The sequence below is a fragment of the Cynocephalus volans genome, chromosome 3, assembly GCF_027409185.1.
Source record: "Cynocephalus volans isolate mCynVol1 chromosome 3, mCynVol1.pri, whole genome shotgun sequence".
NCBI lineage: Eukaryota > Metazoa > Chordata > Mammalia > Dermoptera > Cynocephalidae > Cynocephalus > Cynocephalus volans.
In genome coordinates, this window is record NC_084462.1 from 44,419,584 (window position 1) to 44,439,100 (window position 19,517).

At 41.5% G+C, this 19,517-nt stretch overlaps 1 protein-coding gene across 2 annotated transcripts in view; it reads left to right on the top strand.

Annotated features, from left to right (window-relative positions):
• Positions 1 to 19,517, top strand: part of TTC23 (tetratricopeptide repeat domain 23) — a 98,068-nt gene that overhangs the window by 46,295 nt on the left and 32,256 nt on the right. For both annotated transcript variants that reach the window (XM_063090381.1, XM_063090380.1), the window contains exon 7: positions 13,802 to 13,907. In XM_063090381.1, the coding sequence (XP_062946451.1) occupies positions 13,802 to 13,907 (106 nt within the window). The remainder of the gene's footprint in view (positions 1 to 13,801; positions 13,908 to 19,517) is intronic.

A 19,517-nucleotide genomic window follows, 5' to 3' on the forward strand; every position in this document is an offset into this window, starting at 1 on the left:
GAGAGTGAACTGGGTAGGTTGTACCAAGTGTGGCAGTAGAGAGACCAGTTAGGAGGCTGCAGAAGTAGTGAAAGCTGGTGGTTGTTCAAGATGGTGGTTGACCTAGGATGGAGACAGTGGGGACAAAGAGAAGTAGATGGACTTGAGAAAAATCTAGGAGTCAGACGTGGAGATTGATTAGATGTGGGGAAGAAGGTAGGAAGAGTCAAAGGTGACCCCCAGGTCCCTGGTCTGGACAACCGAGTAGATGTTTGTGACCCTCACAGTGGGGGGACAGGTGTGTCCACATGATGGAGATAAGGTGAGCTCCCTTTCGGAGGCTGAGTCCGAGAGGCCCATGAGGCATACAAGTGTAAATGACAGTGAGGCAGTTAGATCATTGGGACTGGAGCTCAGGAAGTTGGTCAGGAAGCCACCTGCTTATACACAGTGACTGCCTGGGGAGTGTCGATGGAGGGAGAAGAGGACTGATGACAGAATCCTGAGGAACTTTGCTGTTCATCCATGAAGTAAAGAAGGATAACCTGGCAAATGAAACAGAAAAGGATTTGCCAGAAAAACAGAAAGACAAGTAAAAATGTCACCCCTTTGATACCTGAAACTATTATGGAAGACATGGAGTTGTTGAAAGGATCAGAGAGTTAATATCTGTGAAGTGCCTAGTACAGTGCCTGGTATGTAGTGCTACATGTGGATTTTCTACAATGTGTCTCTTTCCTTTCTCCCCTTTCCTTTTCTTTTTCTTTCACTGATGACTTTGTTGAGGGGAATAGTACTGCAATGATGAGGACAGAAATCAGACTATAGTGAGAGAGATGAGAGGAAGCAAAGATAACAAGTGTAGATGCCAGTTTCAAAAAACACTAACACACACACATGGGTACTCAAAAAGTTCATGGAAAAGTACAATTGAGAGATACAACGAATCTTTCCATGAATTTTTTGAAGTACCCTCATATATTCAGAGATAATTATTTATATTTAAATCATATGAAAGTATTCTGAATATATCATGTCCCTTTGTCCTTGAGTACTTCAATGTATGTTTTATGTGAACAGGGATACTCTCTTATGTAACCACAATACAGTTATCAAATTCAAGAAGTACAGCATCGGTACAGGTCATATGCTATTTTGTCCATTGTCCCAGTTCTGTCCTTTATGGCAATTTTTTCCCCTCCAATACACAATCCAGTCCAGATTTAGTTGTCATAACTCTGGTCTTCTTTAATGTAGACCAGTTTCCCACTCAGTCTTTGTCTCTAATGACACTGAAATTTTAGAATATAGGCCAGCTGTTTCACAGACTGTTCCTCAGTTTGGGTTTGTCTGGTGTTTCCTCATGACTAGATTCTGGAGATGCATGCCCAACTAAATAGAACAGTACGAAAGGATATTGTATCTTCTTGGGGTATTGAATGCAGAAGCACATGATGTCCATCTGCCCTTCACTGGTGACATTAATTTTTATCACTATTCACGATGATGTACAGTTTGTTCACTATATAGTAACTATTTTATTCCTTGTAGCTAATAAGCATTCTACAGAGAGACATTTTTAAGACCATATAAATATCATGCTTCTCATAAAAATTTTCCATCTAGGTTTAGCATCAACTGATGAATGTTTCCTGAACCAGTCTTAACTGCGATGGTTGTGAAATAATGATTTTCCATTTTACCATTTCATCCACGTTTATCAGTTGGCATTCTGCTGTTAGGAGTGTCCTTCTCTCTCCCCACCAAGTTATTTATTTGTCATCTATGTGTTTCCTTTTTTCACTTAATAATATATCCTGGAAATTGCTTTATAACAGTTCATAAAAATCTTTCTTATTCATCATTATTCACAGTATATTCACTATCTAATAGGCATAATAATACATTTTGTGTATGTGCTATGGTTTTTTTTTCAAATAGCCTCCTATATTTGGGCATTTAGATAGGTTTCATTATTTTGCAGTTATTTTCATATTGTTGGAGTCAAGTCTTCAGAGTAAATTACTGGATGTGGGACTGCTAGGTCAAAGGGAACATGCATTATTGGCAGTTTTATTTTATTGCAAAATTGTATTAGAAGTTTTGTCTTATTGCTAATTGTTCTATATTGCCAAATTGCCTTTCATTTGGGCTTTTAACATTTGTATTTCCATTAGCGATGCACGTGAGTGCCATTTTCCCCACAACCTGTTCCAACAAAGTGTATTGTCAAGCTTTTGACTTTGTTCCAATCTTATGGGTGAGAAATGACATCTCAGTGTAATTTTGATTTGCATTTCTATTTTTTTTTAATGGAGCTGAATGTCTTTTCACCTGTTTAAGGCACTTTAATATATTTTTTGTGAATTATTCACATCATTTGCCCATTTTAAATAGGATTTTTGGTCTAATTTTTCTTAAATATTAAAAGCTTTTTAATATCTTACACATATTTCCCCTTTATCTATGATATATGTTGTAAATACTTTCACCCAATCTGTCATTATTTTAAAATTTTGCTCATTTTTATTTTATTTTATTTTATTTTTTATTGAGACAATTTGTATACCATAAAATTTCCCCTTTTAAAATGTATAATGTAGTGGCTTTCTTATATTCATAAAGTTTTGCAACCATTACCACTGTCTAATTCCAAAACATTTTCAAAAACCCTGTATCTTTTAGCAATCATTCCTCATTCCCTCCTCCTCCCATCCCCTGGCAACCACCAATTTACTTTCTATTTCTATGGTTTTGCCTATCTGTATATTTCATATAAATGGAATCCTATAATATGTGGCCTTTTGTGTCTGACTTCTTTCATTTAGCATAATGTGCTCAAGATTCATTCATGTTTAGCATGTATCAGTATTTCATTCATTTTTATGGCTGAACAATATTCCATTATACAGTTGTACCACATTTTTTATCCATTCATCAGTTGGATAAGCAATTGGGTTGTTTCCACATTTTGGCTATTATTAATAATGCTGCTGTGAAAATTTCTGCAGAAGGGCTGACCCCGTGGCTCACTCAGGAGAGTGCGGAGCTGGGAGCGCAGCAGTGCTCCCACCGCGGGTTCAGATCCTATGTAGGGATGGCCGGTGCGCTCACTGGCTGAGCGCGGTGCGGGTGTCACCAAGCCAAGGGTTGCAATCCCCTTACCGGTCACGAAAAAGACAAAAAGAAAAAATTTCTGTACAAGTTTTTGTACGGACATATGTTTTCAGTTCTCTTGGATGTAAGGCTAGCAATGGAATTGCTGGGTTATATGGTCACTCTGCATTTAACTTTTTGAGGAACTGCCAAACAGACATTTTCCAGCGCGGCCTCACTCTTTTGTATTCCCACCAGCAATGCATGAGGGTTCTAGTTTCTCCACATCTTTACCAACACTTGTTATTGCATGTCTTTTTTTTTAGCCATTCTAATGAGTATGAAGTGACACCTCATTGTGGTTTTTTATTTGAATTTCTCTAATAACTAATGCTGTGCATCTTTTTTGTATGCTTATTGGCCATTTATATATCTTTGTTGGAGAGATTTCATTCAAATCTTTTGCTCATTTTTTAATGGGATTATTTTATTTTTATTGTTGACTTTTAAGAGTTCCTTATATATTCTTGATACTAGATACTAGACCTTTCTCAGCTATGTGATTTGTTAATATTTTCTCCCTACCCATGGGTTGTCTTTTCACTTTCTTGATAGTGGCCTTTGAAGCACAAAAGTTTTTAATTTCGAATAAGTCCAATTTGTCTATTTTTTTTGCTTGTGTTTTTGGTTTCACATATAAGAAACTGCCTAATCCAAGTTCATGAAGGCTTACATCTATGTTTTATAGTTTTTAGTTCTTACACTAAGGTCTTTGATCCATTTTGAGTTAATTTTTGTATATGGTGTGAGGTAGGGGTCTAATTTCAGTTTTTTGCATGTGGCTATCCAGTTGTCCTAGCACCATTATGGAAAGGACTATTCTTACACCATTGAATTATCTTGGCACCCTTGCAAAATCAATTGAAATCAATAAATGTAAGTGTTTATTTCTAGACTCTCAATTCTGTTTCATTGATCTATATGTCCTTATGCCAGTATCACATTGTCTCACATACTGTTGTTTTGTAGTAAGTTTTGAAATCAGTCAGTATGAATCTTCTAACTTTGTTTTCCTTCTTCAAGATTGTTTTGGTTACTCTGGGTCCTTTGCATTTTTATATGAATTTTAGGATCAGCTTGTCGATTTCTGCAAATTAAAAAAAAAAAATCTGGGATTTTGGTAGGGAGTGCATTGAATCTGTATTTCAATTGGAGGGGGTACTGACATCTTAACAATACTAAGTCTTTCAACCAATGAATATAAATAAGTCTATATATTTAGGTCTTCTTTCATTTCTTTCAATGACGTTTTATAGTTTTTAGAGTATAAGATTTGCACTTTGTTGGTACATTTATTCCTGAGTATTTTGTTCTTTTTGATGCTGTTGTAAATGGAAGTATTTTCTTAATTTCCTTTTCTGATTGTTCATTGCTAGTATATAGAAATACAAATGATTTTTATATGTTCATTTTATATCCTGCAACCTTGCTGATCTTCTGCATTAGTGCTTTTTTTTTTTTTTTGTCCATACAAGGTTTCTTAATGTGTTCAAATTTGTCAGTCTTTCTTTTTATTACATTTAGATTTTGAGTCTAAGTTAGAAGGGTTTTCCTGTAGTCGGGTTATAGAGAAATTCACTCATTTTTATACTACTTGAAAAGTTCAAGAAGTGACTTTTCTTGTTTATTATTGAGATGAATAAAGTTTAGAGAGTGTTTTAAATAAATAATTGCAGATTATTATTATTAAAGAAATAGCTTTGTGAAATAAAAATATCATTGGATTTGAAGTCACAAAATGTGGGTTGGAGTACAGACTATTCTGTTTACAAGCTGTTTGATTATAGGCAAGTCATTTAGCTGCTCCACACACACACACACACACAAAAAAAAACCCACAAAAGACTGCAAACCTACAAAAACCTACAAAAGTCCACTTCATAGAACTGCTCAGGGATTCAAAATGGAAAGTGCTTTGTGAACCATTAGGCCTGCTCCCAGAGTAAGCTATATTTATTTATTAACAGTAGTTAATAAACTTTTATCGATGCTCCTTTTTCTTTAGATTTACCTAAGATACAGAAAGGTACAGTGTGGCCACAACTCTCTGAGAGAACCCATGTCTAAAAGCCATTTATTAAGTACACACAAAGAGGTTTTGTTTTTTTCCTGTTGTTTTTCACTTTTCATTCCTTTGGAGTGAGAGAAACACCCAGAGAGAATAGACCTTTTCTTTCCTGTTGAATGTAGAGAAGTTTCAAAGTATTTTAGGAACTAACCCATTAAATTGGAGAAAAATAAACCTAGTCCTGTAGAGCCACCAGACAAGGAAGGCAGAGTTCCAGGAACTGGTGAAGGAGCCGTCATCCACCCCATCCGTCCCTCTGCAGTGGGGGTCCGTGAGAAAACCATGCAAATGTGATTGCTTCTGAAACTCCTCATGGCAGACTTTGGCAATCAAACCTTATTTTCCCATCCAAAAGAAAAATCACAGGATATCATTTATGTGAGTGAGAGTACGTTTCTGGGCATGTGTTTTCAAGGAGGATAAGTTAATACTGCACTAGCTTGGACTGCCTTCCCACTCTCTGACACTTGAATTGCACAGCTCTTTTTTCAGTTTTCAGGGCAGCTCTTCCACTCAGTAGTTCCCAAATTTAGGGAATTTTGATTTGCAAAGTATAATGAAATCATTGAATTTATCAGTTGCTCTACTTAAGGCTTTGGGATCATAAAATCTAGCTTTGTGTCCCAGCTCTGGGCATATTATTGGCCTTGGTCAGGCCTACGGTGACAGCTGCTAAATGCTCACATGTGGCTCCCGACAGGTGCAGACTACTCAGCAAATGGCAGTGCTTCTGATTGGCTCTTATTATTTGCTGTGTACTTGATATCAGATGCAATTCATTTATTATAAGTAATCATACTAACACTATTTTAAATTTTAAAAATATCTGAAAATACTAGCTTTGTTTAAAATTAGAAAAAAATGTAGAATGCAATTACGATTTCATTTATTACAAACATTTTCTAAGAATGACATAAATCTGGGTTCCATAAAGGGAAAGATTACTGTTTCTTTTTATGTAACATCTACCTTTTATAAAAATGATATGTACTCTTTATTTTTAAAAAAATCAAGCTATACAGAAAAATACAAAGAAATGAGCTACAAGTCACCCCAGACCTCCCTCCCCAGAAACAGCCAGATGTTGAACGTCTTTCCTCTGCATGTGTACAGATACATACAGACTAGGAGACAAAGAGAAGAGGAGAAAAAAAGAGAAGAAAAGTGATTAATTTGACAGCATAAAGATGAAAAACTGCTCTGTGACTATATATCATAAAGCCAAAATATAAACATCAAAGAGGGAAAAATGTAGAAAGAGTTCTATGAAATCTAGATAAAAAAACAACTAAATAGAAATATGGACAAAAGATAGGAATAGACAATTTACAGAAGAGGAAACACAAATGGACAATAACCATACAAAAATGACCATCAGCCTCACTTGTTATTAAGGAAATGCAATTTAACTATCTGACCGTTGTGGCGGGAGCCTAGAGTGGGTCATGGGAGGTGGAGCTGAAAGGGGGCGGGGCCAGATTATGATCCGTGTGTGTGTGTGTGTGTGTGTGTGTGTGTGTGTGTGTGTGTGTGTGTCTTTGTATCCACATATCAATAGTTCTGGAATGATATGTAGGAAACTGTTCACAGTGATTAGCTATAGGGAGTCAGACTGTGTATGGGGAGACGAAAGGGTGAGGCATACAGACAGAAGAGAGGGAGTATTTTTAATTTTAATTGTTTATTTTTCTCTACCATTTAGGATTTTAAAAAATTACGTGCAGGCGTTGCTCTTATCATTTAAAAATCTAGTTAAGTTTTAAGAAAACACATACTTATAACCAAAAGAAGAAGAAAATATAAGCCCCTGACTCATCTATTTTGGTGTTGACCCTTACAGAGAATAGGGTTTTTCCCTCCAGACCTTTGGAGGAGCTAAATTTGACAGCTGGAGAGCTGCCACCGAGGACTTTCTCTGACTATTAAAAGAAACTAGCTTGGTCCAGGGCCCTCAGAATTTGGTTTTCCAGTGCCCTCTGCCACCAGCAACTTCATGTTCATCTAATTCCCCCAGGGATACCCAGCTCCATCTTTTTCTTAGCCAAGGCTCTCCAGCTGCCCCAGGCCCCCATGGAGTGAGTGGCCATGAAAGGTTTCCCACTGGGCAGGGATGGGGGAGGAAAGGGAGCGTCAACCTCAGGCGGCAGCATGACCCTGTCTCGCATAAAGCCTCAGCTCAGGATGCAGGGTGGAAGGCCAGCTTTGGCAGGGTTGAAAGGGAAAGGTATGCAGCTTCACAGATGGTCAGTCATGAAAGAAACACAGCAAGCTCAAACCTCACAATGACAAGTGGACTTAAGCTTCTGTTGCACTAGGCACCAACTTGAATCAGAGCAGAAACGTAGACTCTTGGAAGATGCCTTTGCACCTGCTCCATCTGCCATCCTCTACTTTTCTCCCCTCTGTGGCACCCTCTAAAGCTCTCAGACACTGCTTGGGTATCCACATATTGGTATCTCGCTCTCTCCCTAGGCAGCCCACTCCATTTCTGGACAGAGTCCACTATTTAGCAACCTCTTTCTCTGACCCTTGAAAAGTCCTTCATTACATTAATTAGAAAATCATCATTCTGTAATTTCTACTCTCTCAATAACCAGGTGTTAGACTAGGAAAGTATACAATTTGGAATTACAGGCCTTAGTCTGAATCTCTTTTCTGCCCCTGCCCACTGGGTGATCTTAAGCCAGTTGTTTAATCTCCTTGAGGCTTCATTTCTCCACCTATAAGTTGGGCTGTTTACATCTCTCTCACTGGCCATTTTGAGATTGAGTGAGCTGGTGTATATAATCCACTTAGCACCACATCTGGCAAAAGATGTGTTGGTTCCCTCCTTCCCTCTGTCCCTCTCTGGTGCTAGCCCTCCACTTTCCAAAGAGGTCCTGGCTATTACCAAGTTGAAAACTTCTGTTGTCTTCCCTGTGAATGTTCTCATCTCCAGGGTAAATATATTCAGTTGGTCCACAGATGTACCTTGAGCAACTGGTTTACTTACTCCCCACTTGGCTGTCAGAGAGGAGATTTCCCCCGAGGCAGTGATCCCCTAATCATTATAAATTGGAGGAAAAATCTACTGCCACCCCCAAACCCACCCTATCCCCAAGAGCTGGGATTCTACAGTCAGACTCCTCCCAGGGTTTTAAGTTGAGTGTCTACGTGATGGGATCTGCCTGCGTATGTAGACATATCCTCTCATCCTTTTTACTCATCATCAAGCTTTCTCTTCAAGACATATTACACATTCTACAAATCCAGGGAGACAGGCCCAATTAGATAAGACTCTGCCAGCTCTGGCTCTGGCTGCAGCTATTGACAGCTGGATTGGTGCTGAGGAATCGGTGGTTTCCCCCAGAAACGCACACAAGGCACCAGAATGGAACTGCTGCTCTGTCCCTTGGCAGGGTTGACGTAGTTGGTCTTGTGAATGAGTTTTTAAATTAATGACCTCGTTCAGTGTGGGATATTAAAGTTTGTTTGTTTTTTAAGTCAGCCAACATATTAGCAGCCTGATAGATTTGGGAATATTGGTCCTCATCAGCTTTGAGATAGAGTTGATAAACATATAACCATAAGATATTGAAAACAACAAAGGATGTGAGGGGAAATGTGAGCACTGGGGAGATTAATAAGTAATAAGGAGAGATGAGTGCAGTCCAGCTGCAGATCCCCAGAGGTGCCATTACTTGGGCTCCTGCAGAAAGCCAGGAGAGGTAAGCAGGAGTTCTGTAATTCTGCTAACTGGGATTCCAAGTCCTTAAATGCTGTCAGATGCATGTAGCGGGGCCATTTATATTCTCTTAGCAAGTGAAGCATCATTCCAAGGTTGTGAACAGCCACTGAGTTTGGAAAGATTGTGTAATCTCATCACTAGTTTGTCAACCTCCTTTGCACTCGCCGCTCCCTGAGGAGGCTTCACTGCCCACTCTGGTGCTGTGGTTCTCAATCCGTGTCACCCTGAGCCCTCGTGTTCCTTGGAGGTTGTTCTGGGGCAGCCAGCGGGAAGCACGTAGGTGGGCTTCCAGGTCCCCTCCAGCTGCGTCAGTGAGAGCAACTCCACTGTTACCTGCTGTGTATATTAGAGAACCAAAAAGTAGTTCATCTGCTTCACAAAGGAAACTTGAAAATCAGCTGTGCCATGGCGTTCACATCCTTTTGCAAGTTGCTTTCTCTCCTCAATGGTATGCTTTGAAATGTAACCATGTTAATATATACAGGTAGAGTTCAATCATTGTAGCATAAACCAGAATATATTTGTTCCCCCGCTTTTGGATATTTAGATAGTTCCTCATTTTTCACCATGTCAAATAGTGCTTCAGTGGAATGAGGGCGTTTTCGATATGGACAATGGACGGTGCACTCTGAGCTGGACAGAGGGAAGGGACAGCAGGAGGGTGCAGATGGCTAGTGAGAATGTGGGGGGCAGTGCAGTAGAGGACCAGAAGCTACGTGTACGTAATAGAGCTGAGGCCCTGAACAGTCAAAGCGGATCTGAGCCAGAGGATCCAGAGGTAACACACGGTTAGTGATGACAAGGCCCGGAATATGACCAGGAGATTGGGCAGCTGAGGGTAGAAAGGAAGATAAATCAGTCAAAAACCTCATTTGCTGGATACTTTCATTTGCTCCTTCAGCCCCACTCCGCATCCTTCTCAGCCCTGCCCTGCACCCCAGAGGCTGATCTTTAAGTACCATATCAGTGCCCTTGCCCCCAACTGAGAGGCACAGGGCCTGGACCCTGGAAGGAGAGTGGAGCCAGAGGATTCATTCCACAGCTGCTCCCGTCAAGGTTATGGCAGGCGGGCTGCATCCTTACACCGAAAGCCACTGCACCCCTCCCCACAATTCCTCTTTCTTTCTTTTTTATTGAAACATAATTATTTATACATATTTGTGGGGTATAGAGTTGACTATGGGCATTTGTGTACAATATGTGGTGATCAAATCAGGATAATTAGTATATTCATCACTGCAAAATGTAATCGATCTTTGTGTCACCAATTTCTCTCTAACCCCCCATCCTCTCCCCCTTTCCCACCTCTACTAACCACAGTTCTGTTCTCTCCTTTTGAAAGTTCAGTGTATTATTGTGGTGGTTTTCTGTATCTTTCTTTCTTTCTTTTCATTTGTTTTTGTTTTTTTTACCTCCCGTTTATGAGTGAGGACATATGGTATTTCTCTTTCTGTACCTGGCTTATTTCACTTAACATAATTTTCGCCAAGCCCATCAATGTTACTGCAAATGACAGAATTTCATTCTTTTTTACGGCTGAGTAGTATTCTATTGTGTAAATAAACCTCATTTTCCTTATCCAGTCATCCATCAATGGACACGTAGGTTGGTTCCATATCCTGGCTGTTGTAAACAGAGCTGTGATAGACAAGGGAGTGCAGGTATCCCTTCGACATGATGATTTCCATTCCTTTGGGTATATACTCAGTAGTGGGATTGCTGGATCATACAGTAGTTCTATCTGTAATTGTCTGAGGAACCTCCACACTGTTTTCCATAACGGCTGCACCAATTTACAATCCCACCAATAGTGTAGGAGGGTTCCCATTTCTCCACATCCTCACCAGCATTTGTTATTCTTTGTCATTTTGATAATAGCCAGTCTAACTGGGGTAAGATGGTATCTCAGTATGGTTTTGATTTGCAGTTCCCTGATGACTAGTGATTGCGAGCATCTTTTCATGTACCTGTTGGCCATTTGTATGTCTTCCTTTGAGAAATGTCTGTTAAGCTCCTTTCCAGTTACAGCAAATGTGCCCGCCCTTGCTTTAAGTCCCAGATGGTAAAGCACCTTGCCTTGGGGTCCTGTGCTCGCATTGTTGGGTTTCCTCTGTGTAAAAAATCCTTTTATTGGCCTCTTTTCCTCTATTAACCTGCTTACATGTGCCATCTCTTTCTTGCCTGATAGGCACAGACCAATCTCTTGGATACTGAAAGCGCTGAAAACGATGACAGATGTAGAGATAGAGAGGAAACTAGCAAGCCAGGTGCTAAAACCTAGTGAGGGTCAGTGTCTGGAAGTTTACATAAAGTGAAATTATCTCACATTTCTGTAGTTCATCCGTGAGCTCCTTTAAAACCAAAATCCCTGCCTAAATTTTTTTGTGAATTCCTAGTGTTAGCACAATCTCTGGCATGTAGAAGGCACTTTAAAATTAAAATAAATTGAAGAGGACTGAATTAAATTAAACTGAATTGAAATGAATTTTCCTGAATAAATGAGATGGTGATTTTGCACATTTTAAACATCATGGGTGTCCCCCTCTAATTCCATCTAGCATATGGTTTTTAAAAGCTTCATGAATATCAAATAATACATTAGATCAGAGACTGAGTTTCTGAAATGAAAAATGAATAATGAATGTTTGCTTCTATTAGCATCTCATAGAAAAACGTTAAGGTCATGTGATAAATTCAGACCCCCTAAAACTTTCAAGACCCACTTTCTTAATATTGTGAGCAATTTTGCTCTTGGGAAACTTTGTATTCTGTCTCCAAGGCAAAAAGCAGCTTACGGTACTTTCAGAACATGTAATTATTTATTTTAAAATAATTTTGATCGACACATATCTGTTACATTTCCTTTAATTAGAGTATTGAGTACAAACAAATTATAAAGTCTTTTTTGAATCTGGGTTTTAATTAATCCAAAATACTGTGTGTGCAGTCTTTGTAACAATATGAGGCAAACCTTTTCTGGCGTCACGCAGTGATTGTTCTCAAATAGTGGATTGTAGAGGTAGTTAGTCAAGGGGGAAACCCAGAGTAAACGTGAGTCAATTTGCATTTGGACTTTCTTTGGGGAAAAGGGAGGTTCTCTCTCTTTTTTCCTTTGTCCAGACACTGAACACATAATAGTTTGACTCTATCCCTGTGACTACCATCGTCTATACATACATGAAGTTGCATTTTGGTATGTCCATTATTTGTAAAGCATTTCAAGTCAGAATTTAAGATGGGACCTTTCATGCCAAATCAAGGACAATGACTAATTTGGGGTTGCTGAAATCACTTATTAAATTCTTTATATTCCATAATAAGAAAAATTGTTTTAAAGCAAAGGATATTATTAGCATTCTGAATAAGAAATTTTGACTGTTCCAACTCAGCAAAAAAAGTTATTACCAACAATCTTGATTTGGAGTAGTCCCTATCATAAAACGTCTAGAGCTCAACAGATTTTAACATGCGACAAATGAGGTGACGGTCTAGAGTTGAAGATTAGACCTCCCATCCTAACTACAGCCTCAGAAATGCATTCAGCTGGTCATCAGAAGAGCAAGCGCTGCTCAGCCCAGACTAGAATGCTCTACTGGGATGACTTTATCTCCTGTGCCAGCTCCCATGGATGTGTCGTAGCCCCTGGAAACTGAATCGGGGTGCTCTGGGGAGTGTGTTGGCATTAGTTAGTGATGTCTGTCCCCATGGGTGGGTGGGATGGGAGGGATAGAAGTATGCAGGACATGGTAGATAAAGCAGAATTTGAAGTCAGAGTATCGAAGTCAGAGTCCCTCATTAGCTGCAAGATATCTTGGGTAAGTTACCCATTCAGCAATCTCAGTATTTTCATAAAATGAGGATGGTAAAAATTGGGAAGAAAATTAAAATTGATATCATATATAGAAAAGAATTGAAGTACAGTTTAGATCTTAGTTGTTGCTAGTATGTTTTGCCTATCCCAATCTAGCATCTCCCTCCTTTAAACTCATGGTATTTTAGTGTGTCTGTCACTCTTTGGGCAATTAATTGAGAACTACCTACCATCTCACACTAGTGTATGATGTTCGTACTTCAGCAGATTTTCTCTTTTTGTACTGCCCACACTTCCTAGCCTGTGCCTCTCCTGTAGCAGACAATCTGTAAGTATCTGTTTATCAGATGAATAAAACTCCAAATGTTGGCAGAGAAATGAGTATTAACTTTATCTTCTTATTTGGAGGGATATATTTTGTATTTTATTTGAAAGAATTATTATTATTTTATGTTCATAGGATCAAGTATTTTGTTTGTTTGTTTAAGAATTTTAAATGGACTGTATTTTCAAGGAACTGAGTTGCTTTCTCATCTCCCATGCTTGGGCATCTCCCATGGGTGTTTGCAGAGGGTGCCGGCAAATGGTCTGGTGGGTGTGGCATGAGGGAGGGTCTGTACTTATGTGGCTGAGGCTGCTGACACCAGTGGGCAGGTCTCACTTTCTGGGCTGAGCAGTAGGCAGGCAGGCTCGCCCACTTCCTTTGCACAGCACTAATGCTTCATTTATCACCTCACTTCTTGTTATCTCTCTCCCACCCTCACCCCCTCCTTTGCTGACACTGGACTCAAAGGATCATAGACTTTTAAATGATTTACTTAGTGATGGGCCCTGGCCACAGCATCGAGCCATCTTGATTCAGCATCCAGTGTTCTCTGCACTGCTCAATGCTTTTAAAATCTCACTCTCCCAAGAATTGATTGCACTCCAGCTTGCTGGAAGATTCTTCCAGCTTGCTGGAAGGTTCCTTGGCTTTCTGCTTATCACTGCAAGGACAGTTCATTTGCTGTTGCTGCTGCCAAGCAAGTAAACAACTTATGTCTTCTTTCTGTGGTGACAGGCACATCTCATCGTGCTGAGTAGAAGCCCCTCTCAAGAGGAGGTCGCAGACTCTGCATGCTTCATTGCCCGCGCTGCCATTGCTTCTGGGAGGCCCGAGCACCATGGTAAGCACAAGCCCTCTCTCTTGTCTCACTCACCTCTGGGTGTACACACTTTTGATGGGTAAACGGGTGGGTGGAGCTGTGACGCAGGCCCTGCACAGGGCCTTCATTGTTTATCTGATCAGCTGTGGCCCTGCCACTCTACTGGTTCACCCAGTCCTTCGGCTTCTATCCCCCTATAGCCTTCCTCTAATCCTTTACTCTTAACTATAACTAATCTTCATCCAAACATAGCTATGAAGAGCCCCAGAGAATCCATGCAGGGCTGACAGAGAAATCTGCTCTGTGTTCAGAGGTGATCTATTTTTAAAGCTTGTTGTGGAGCTACTGTGGCGACAGCACTGGGCTGTTGGCAAGCCGTCTCCAGGCTCTCTCAGGGCTGAGCTTGTACTCGGGATGAACTTACATGGCTTCAGGATCTCAAAAGGAAGTTGCCATTTATGGCTTATATGGTTTTTCTTATCCCTGCGTAATAGGTAGAACAGCGAGCTTCTGGAATTTTTTAATCCACCATCCTGGGCTCAGAGCATACAGTGTGCTTCTATTGACAGAAAACACACATTCTGGTGATTTTTTTTTTTTTTTTTTGGTCAGAATATTCAGAAATGGAGTGTATTAGTCCGTTTTTGTTGCTTATAACAAAGTACACTGAACTGGGTGATTTATAAAGAAAATGAAATTTATTGCTTATAGTTTCTGAGGCTGGTAAGTCCAAAGTCCATCTGGTGGTGATGACTGTGACCCAGGGGTCTCACATTGCAAGATGGTGGAAGCAGAGAGAGAAAAAGACAGTCTCTCCTCTTCTTTTAAAGCCCTCAGAATCACACCCTTGACCGCCGTTTTTTAATCCATTCACTACTGCATAGTCCTACAATCCAGTCATCTCTTCAAGGCTCCACCTTTCAATTACCATAATAGGATTTCCCACCTTCTTAACAGTCACAGTGGGGGCTAAGTTTCTAATACATAAGACTTGGAGAACACAATTCAAGTTCCAGTGAGTTTTGTGGGGACATAATTCAATCCACTACGTGGCGTATAACTCATAATGAAAACCTAGGGATGTATTCCAGGGTATCAGGTAAAAATAATTAGGTACTGAGTAAAATGGGCTCCAATGTGCCAGAAAGCATAAAAGCAGTGTCTAGAAGGCTTGGGGTTGGTTCAGGAAGCAGGAAGCAGATTAAGATGAGGAGGACAGCACGTGGGAGAGGATGAAGGGAAATCCTCAATGAGAAGCCTGGTCTGAAAAGATCCAGGGGCCACGCAGGGAGCACTGGTCCACAGGGGAGCTGACAGAGGGGGTACCAGTGTTCATCCGTTGGTCCGTCCCACCTTGCAGGTCCCTCATTCAGGCCTCCTAGAGCTGGGAGCACCTTTTCAGATCTGGAGGAACCTGTCTAGAGATGAGAGAAGAGGCAAGTGACCTTTCTGGTCCTCCTTCCCTAAAACATTCCACACATAACAATCAGTATTGCCTTCAAAACCTTCAAAAAGCCATCATTTTACCAGCTTGTTGGTGCCTGTAATTCCATTAATAAAGAGCTGTCCATTCCACAGCTTATATTATAAGCATTTATAATAAAATGCTTGTAAGGCAAATATGTTTGATAGAAACCCCTAAAGTGGTAGGAGTTACAAGTCCAAATGTCTACAGGAGTCAAGCAAGCAATGTGAGTGAAGCAGGTGGTTATTAGGAATCAGTAGCAGCAGCAAGCACAATTCTGAACAGCAGCAAGCTATCAGCTGTAGCATAAGGAGACAGGACAGAGTGGTGAGGACCGTGGCACACTAGAGAAGCCCTTATGTACCCTGCACTTAGCTCCAGCTCACTGCTGCCATGTGGGAGGTAGACTTATACTGGCAGATCTGATTTTTTAAGAGATGGCAGAAATTTGGATAATGTGCAGTCTCCAATTTTTAACTGATGCTAACTAACTCAAATATGTTTAAGGCTCTGAGTGAGGCAAAACAAGTGTGAGAGCTAAATCCATAACTTCTGACCTTGATAGCAGGAGTGTGGATAAGTGGTTGTCAGGTCCTTCCTGTTTCTTTGAGCATTTGAACTGGTGGAGTCTGGAGGGGGAAGCTCTATTCCTCAGAGAACACCAAACAGGAGGCTATAGCCAAAAGGCCATCTTTTTGCCTCAAGGGACTCTGGTTTCCAGCACCCCACCTAGTGCTCGGTGCACTCACTTGTTGAATGTATGAACTGGGTGGAGACCAGTAGAAACTGTGCCCTAAAATGTTTTTGTCCCATAGCTACAAGTTAGGGCACTCTGCTGTGCATGATTTACAGAATCAGAGACAATCCAATCTGAATTATATATTTTTCAAAAAAAATTCTAGTCTGAATATGGCACTGGTATTGGCTGCTCTGTAAATTGAAAATGATAGTAATACCTACTTGATACAAATAATAATGTATGTGAGAATTAAATGACCTCAACAGTAATGATAGCTAATGCTTACACAGGACATACTGACCGTGGTTCTAACCATGCTAAAATTTTTATTTATTAGTTTAATGACTCAGAGATTTATTAACTCAGAAATCCTCAGAACTCTATGAGATAGGTACAATTATCCATTTTGGGGATGAAAAATCTGAGGCTCTGAGAGATTAGGTCCTTTTCCCCAAGGACCATCGCCAGCGAGTGAGTGGTGGAGATTTGGAGCCGGGCAGCCATCCCCAGAGACTGTTTCCTCACTTACCCCTCCGCTCTCATGCCCGCCACAGAGTCCATGGAGTTTGAGGCAGACATGGGACACAGGAAGAGCTGAGGAAGCCTGTAGAGAGAAGGGCACGGAGTGCCAGTGGAGAGAGGACGGGCCAGCGCCTCAGCGCCACCCTTTGCCCTGTAGCTCTTGTTACTGATAGACCTGGTTCGGCTTGCCCTCTCACATTAAACAAATGACCGGAAAGTCCAAAAGTTGGTGCAAGGATTGGAAGGTTTATTCAGATTACCGGTACCCAACTAAATGTCTAACCAAGCAAACAAACAAAGAGAAAAGAGGAGCAGTGGGGTCCAGTTTATCCTAGTCCTAGTCAGCAAGGCCAACTTGTATCAATTTTTATCAATTACTGACAGTAATTGATAAAAGCAGTTCTCCCCACTGTTGTCCGCTAAAGAAGAAAAGTATCGACTAGATTTAAATCAGAGAAACAAAGCATAGCCAGGAGCCCTCCAGGGTGCACCTATACAGAACAGAAGAGGGCTCGGAAAATCAGAAACAAAGCGTAGCCAGGAGCCTTCCAGGGTGCACCTACATACAATCCAACCAAACAGCTGAAGAGGGCTCAGAAAATCAGAGAAAGGTAAAGAGAATAAAGCACTGCCTTGTCAGAATTTAGGCCAGGGACTCCAGGAGAGATCTACCAGCAGCAGAGACATGGGAGCAAAATAGTCCCAGTGGCCACTTCCCTCTTACAGCTAGAGTCTTCTCTGGTGCCCAAAGCTTTCCAATTTTTGCCAGCAATTAAATTAGGCTCTCAGATTCCAAAGTCATAGAAATAAACAGTGTATCCAGCAGTAAAGCAAGCAACTCTTTATTGAAAGAGGAGACAGACTTATGCATAAGGGGGGTGCAGCTCAGGGCTTGTGGTGACCTGCACCCAGAAAGCCCACTTGCCAGTCAGGAGTGAAATATGCGAGAAATGGAAAAGTAGAAGGATAAGAAGACGGCTTCTCCCAGAAGCAGGGAGTTGGGACTGGTGGCTTCACAGATTAAGAAGGGGGGTGGCTTCTGCCTGAGTCCTGGAAGACTGGCTGCTTGAAGCATAGGCTGCAGAGGACTCAGGGACTGGGGAGCAAGGGGAATGATAGTAACAACAATGACAACAATGACAATAGCAGCAGCAGTTGAGCACCTCTTGAATGCAGGTGCTGGTGCTTTCACAAACACGCTCATTTAATCCTTTTAAACAACCTGTGGAGGCAAGACCTGACACTTAACAACTAAGCTAACACGGCCAGCTCTTCCTACCAGGAAGTTCCCTCAGTGTAGAGAAACTTCTGTCTCTCTACTCATTGCTCTACCCAAAAAAGGACAAAGCCCCGATCAGTCTGTAGGAAGCGCTTAGGTAGGCCCTTCCCAGTTTCAGTACTACCAGCCAGAAGACACTTGAAACGCCTATCACCTTGATGCCGTGAGGAAGAAAGTGTACCGAGGCCTTAAAGGCGAACAAATGCTAAGTGAGGAGGTTGGGCAGAGAAGCAGAAGGATAGAAATAGATGCTAAATGTCCAGCAGCAGCATGAAGCCCTAGAACAGGTACAGAAAGGGGCACACACCTCCACTCCTAAAGCCTCAAACAAATCAGCTAAACATGCAAGTCAAACTCATATAAGCAGGAAGAAACTTCAAACTGTTCCTACTGTGTAAACCTCGTTTGAAAATTGCTGCTCTCAGAATCCTTGTTCCATTGGTGGCATATGTGGAGAAATGAGCCACCCAGGCCAGTGTGTTGAGATACAGACTCTGTTCCGACTCTTACCCGCAAGTGCCCGAGTGTGGTGTGAGCAGAGCAGGTGCAGAATCAGCTTCCCTCCAGAAACAGGAATGAGACAGCTACCACCCAGCCAGGGGCTGTAGTGGGTGCCCTGGCAGACACAGTCCAGCCGTCTCTCATGTCTTCTCTCTGCTGTCCCCATCTCTTTCATGTCCTCTCTCTGCTGTCCCTACCTCTTTCATGTCCTCTTTACTGTACCCACCCACGGCTGAGGTTTCTCCAGGTCTCTGCTGCCTCCAGCAGGGGGAAGTTAAAGGGGGCAATTTGGAACTTATTGTTGGCTAACAACTAAGGGGAGGCCAAAGCCCCCATAGCTCTCACCCACACGGGACTTTGGCCAATTTTGGTCACTTCTAGTCCTGATGCCCTGGGAGCAAATCTGCTTCCAAGCACCAAGGGGAGATCTTAGCTCTGTTCTCCTGTGTTTAAACCAGTACAAAGACTTTTTGGGTTTTCTTTTTGTTTTTTGGAAAAAGAAAAAGAATCTTTAATGAGAAAAAATTTCTCATTTGAGGATTCTCCATAGCCTGCTTCCTGCTTGCTGAATGCCCGTTGAAGTCACTGCCACCTAACAAACAAGATGTCCCTGGCCAAGAAGCAGCGTCTCAGGCTCCACGCTCAAGCCAACCCCTCTGCTCTGTGTTTTCTCTACATTCCTTATGCAGACAAAACTGCCCTAGGAGTCACAAATGATTGTGACTGCATAAAGATTCCCAATCTGGGCTCTTGGAATGTGAGTAACCTGAGTCTGGCCAGCTTCCCAGAGCAGCCATAGACAAACTTGGTATTAACAGCTCTCCCGGCCCTGCTAAGTGCTAAGGGCATTTGCCTTGTGTTTATAACTCTTCTCCTAAAGGATATTAAAATGAAATGGTCCACAGCCAAGTACATTTCAGTATAAACCTTTGAGAGGCAGAGCCCGCTGAGCACAGGCGGCCTTGTTTGGAAGTGGCCCCATCTGGGTGTTCTGCCGGGCCCAGGGACAGCAGATGTTCTGAACGGGTTCTGCCCTGTTGGATCCTGGGGGGCAGGGGCTGGGATCCCTAACTAAGTGGATTCCTATGCTATAATTCCCTGTGCACAAATATGTATATCTCCCCG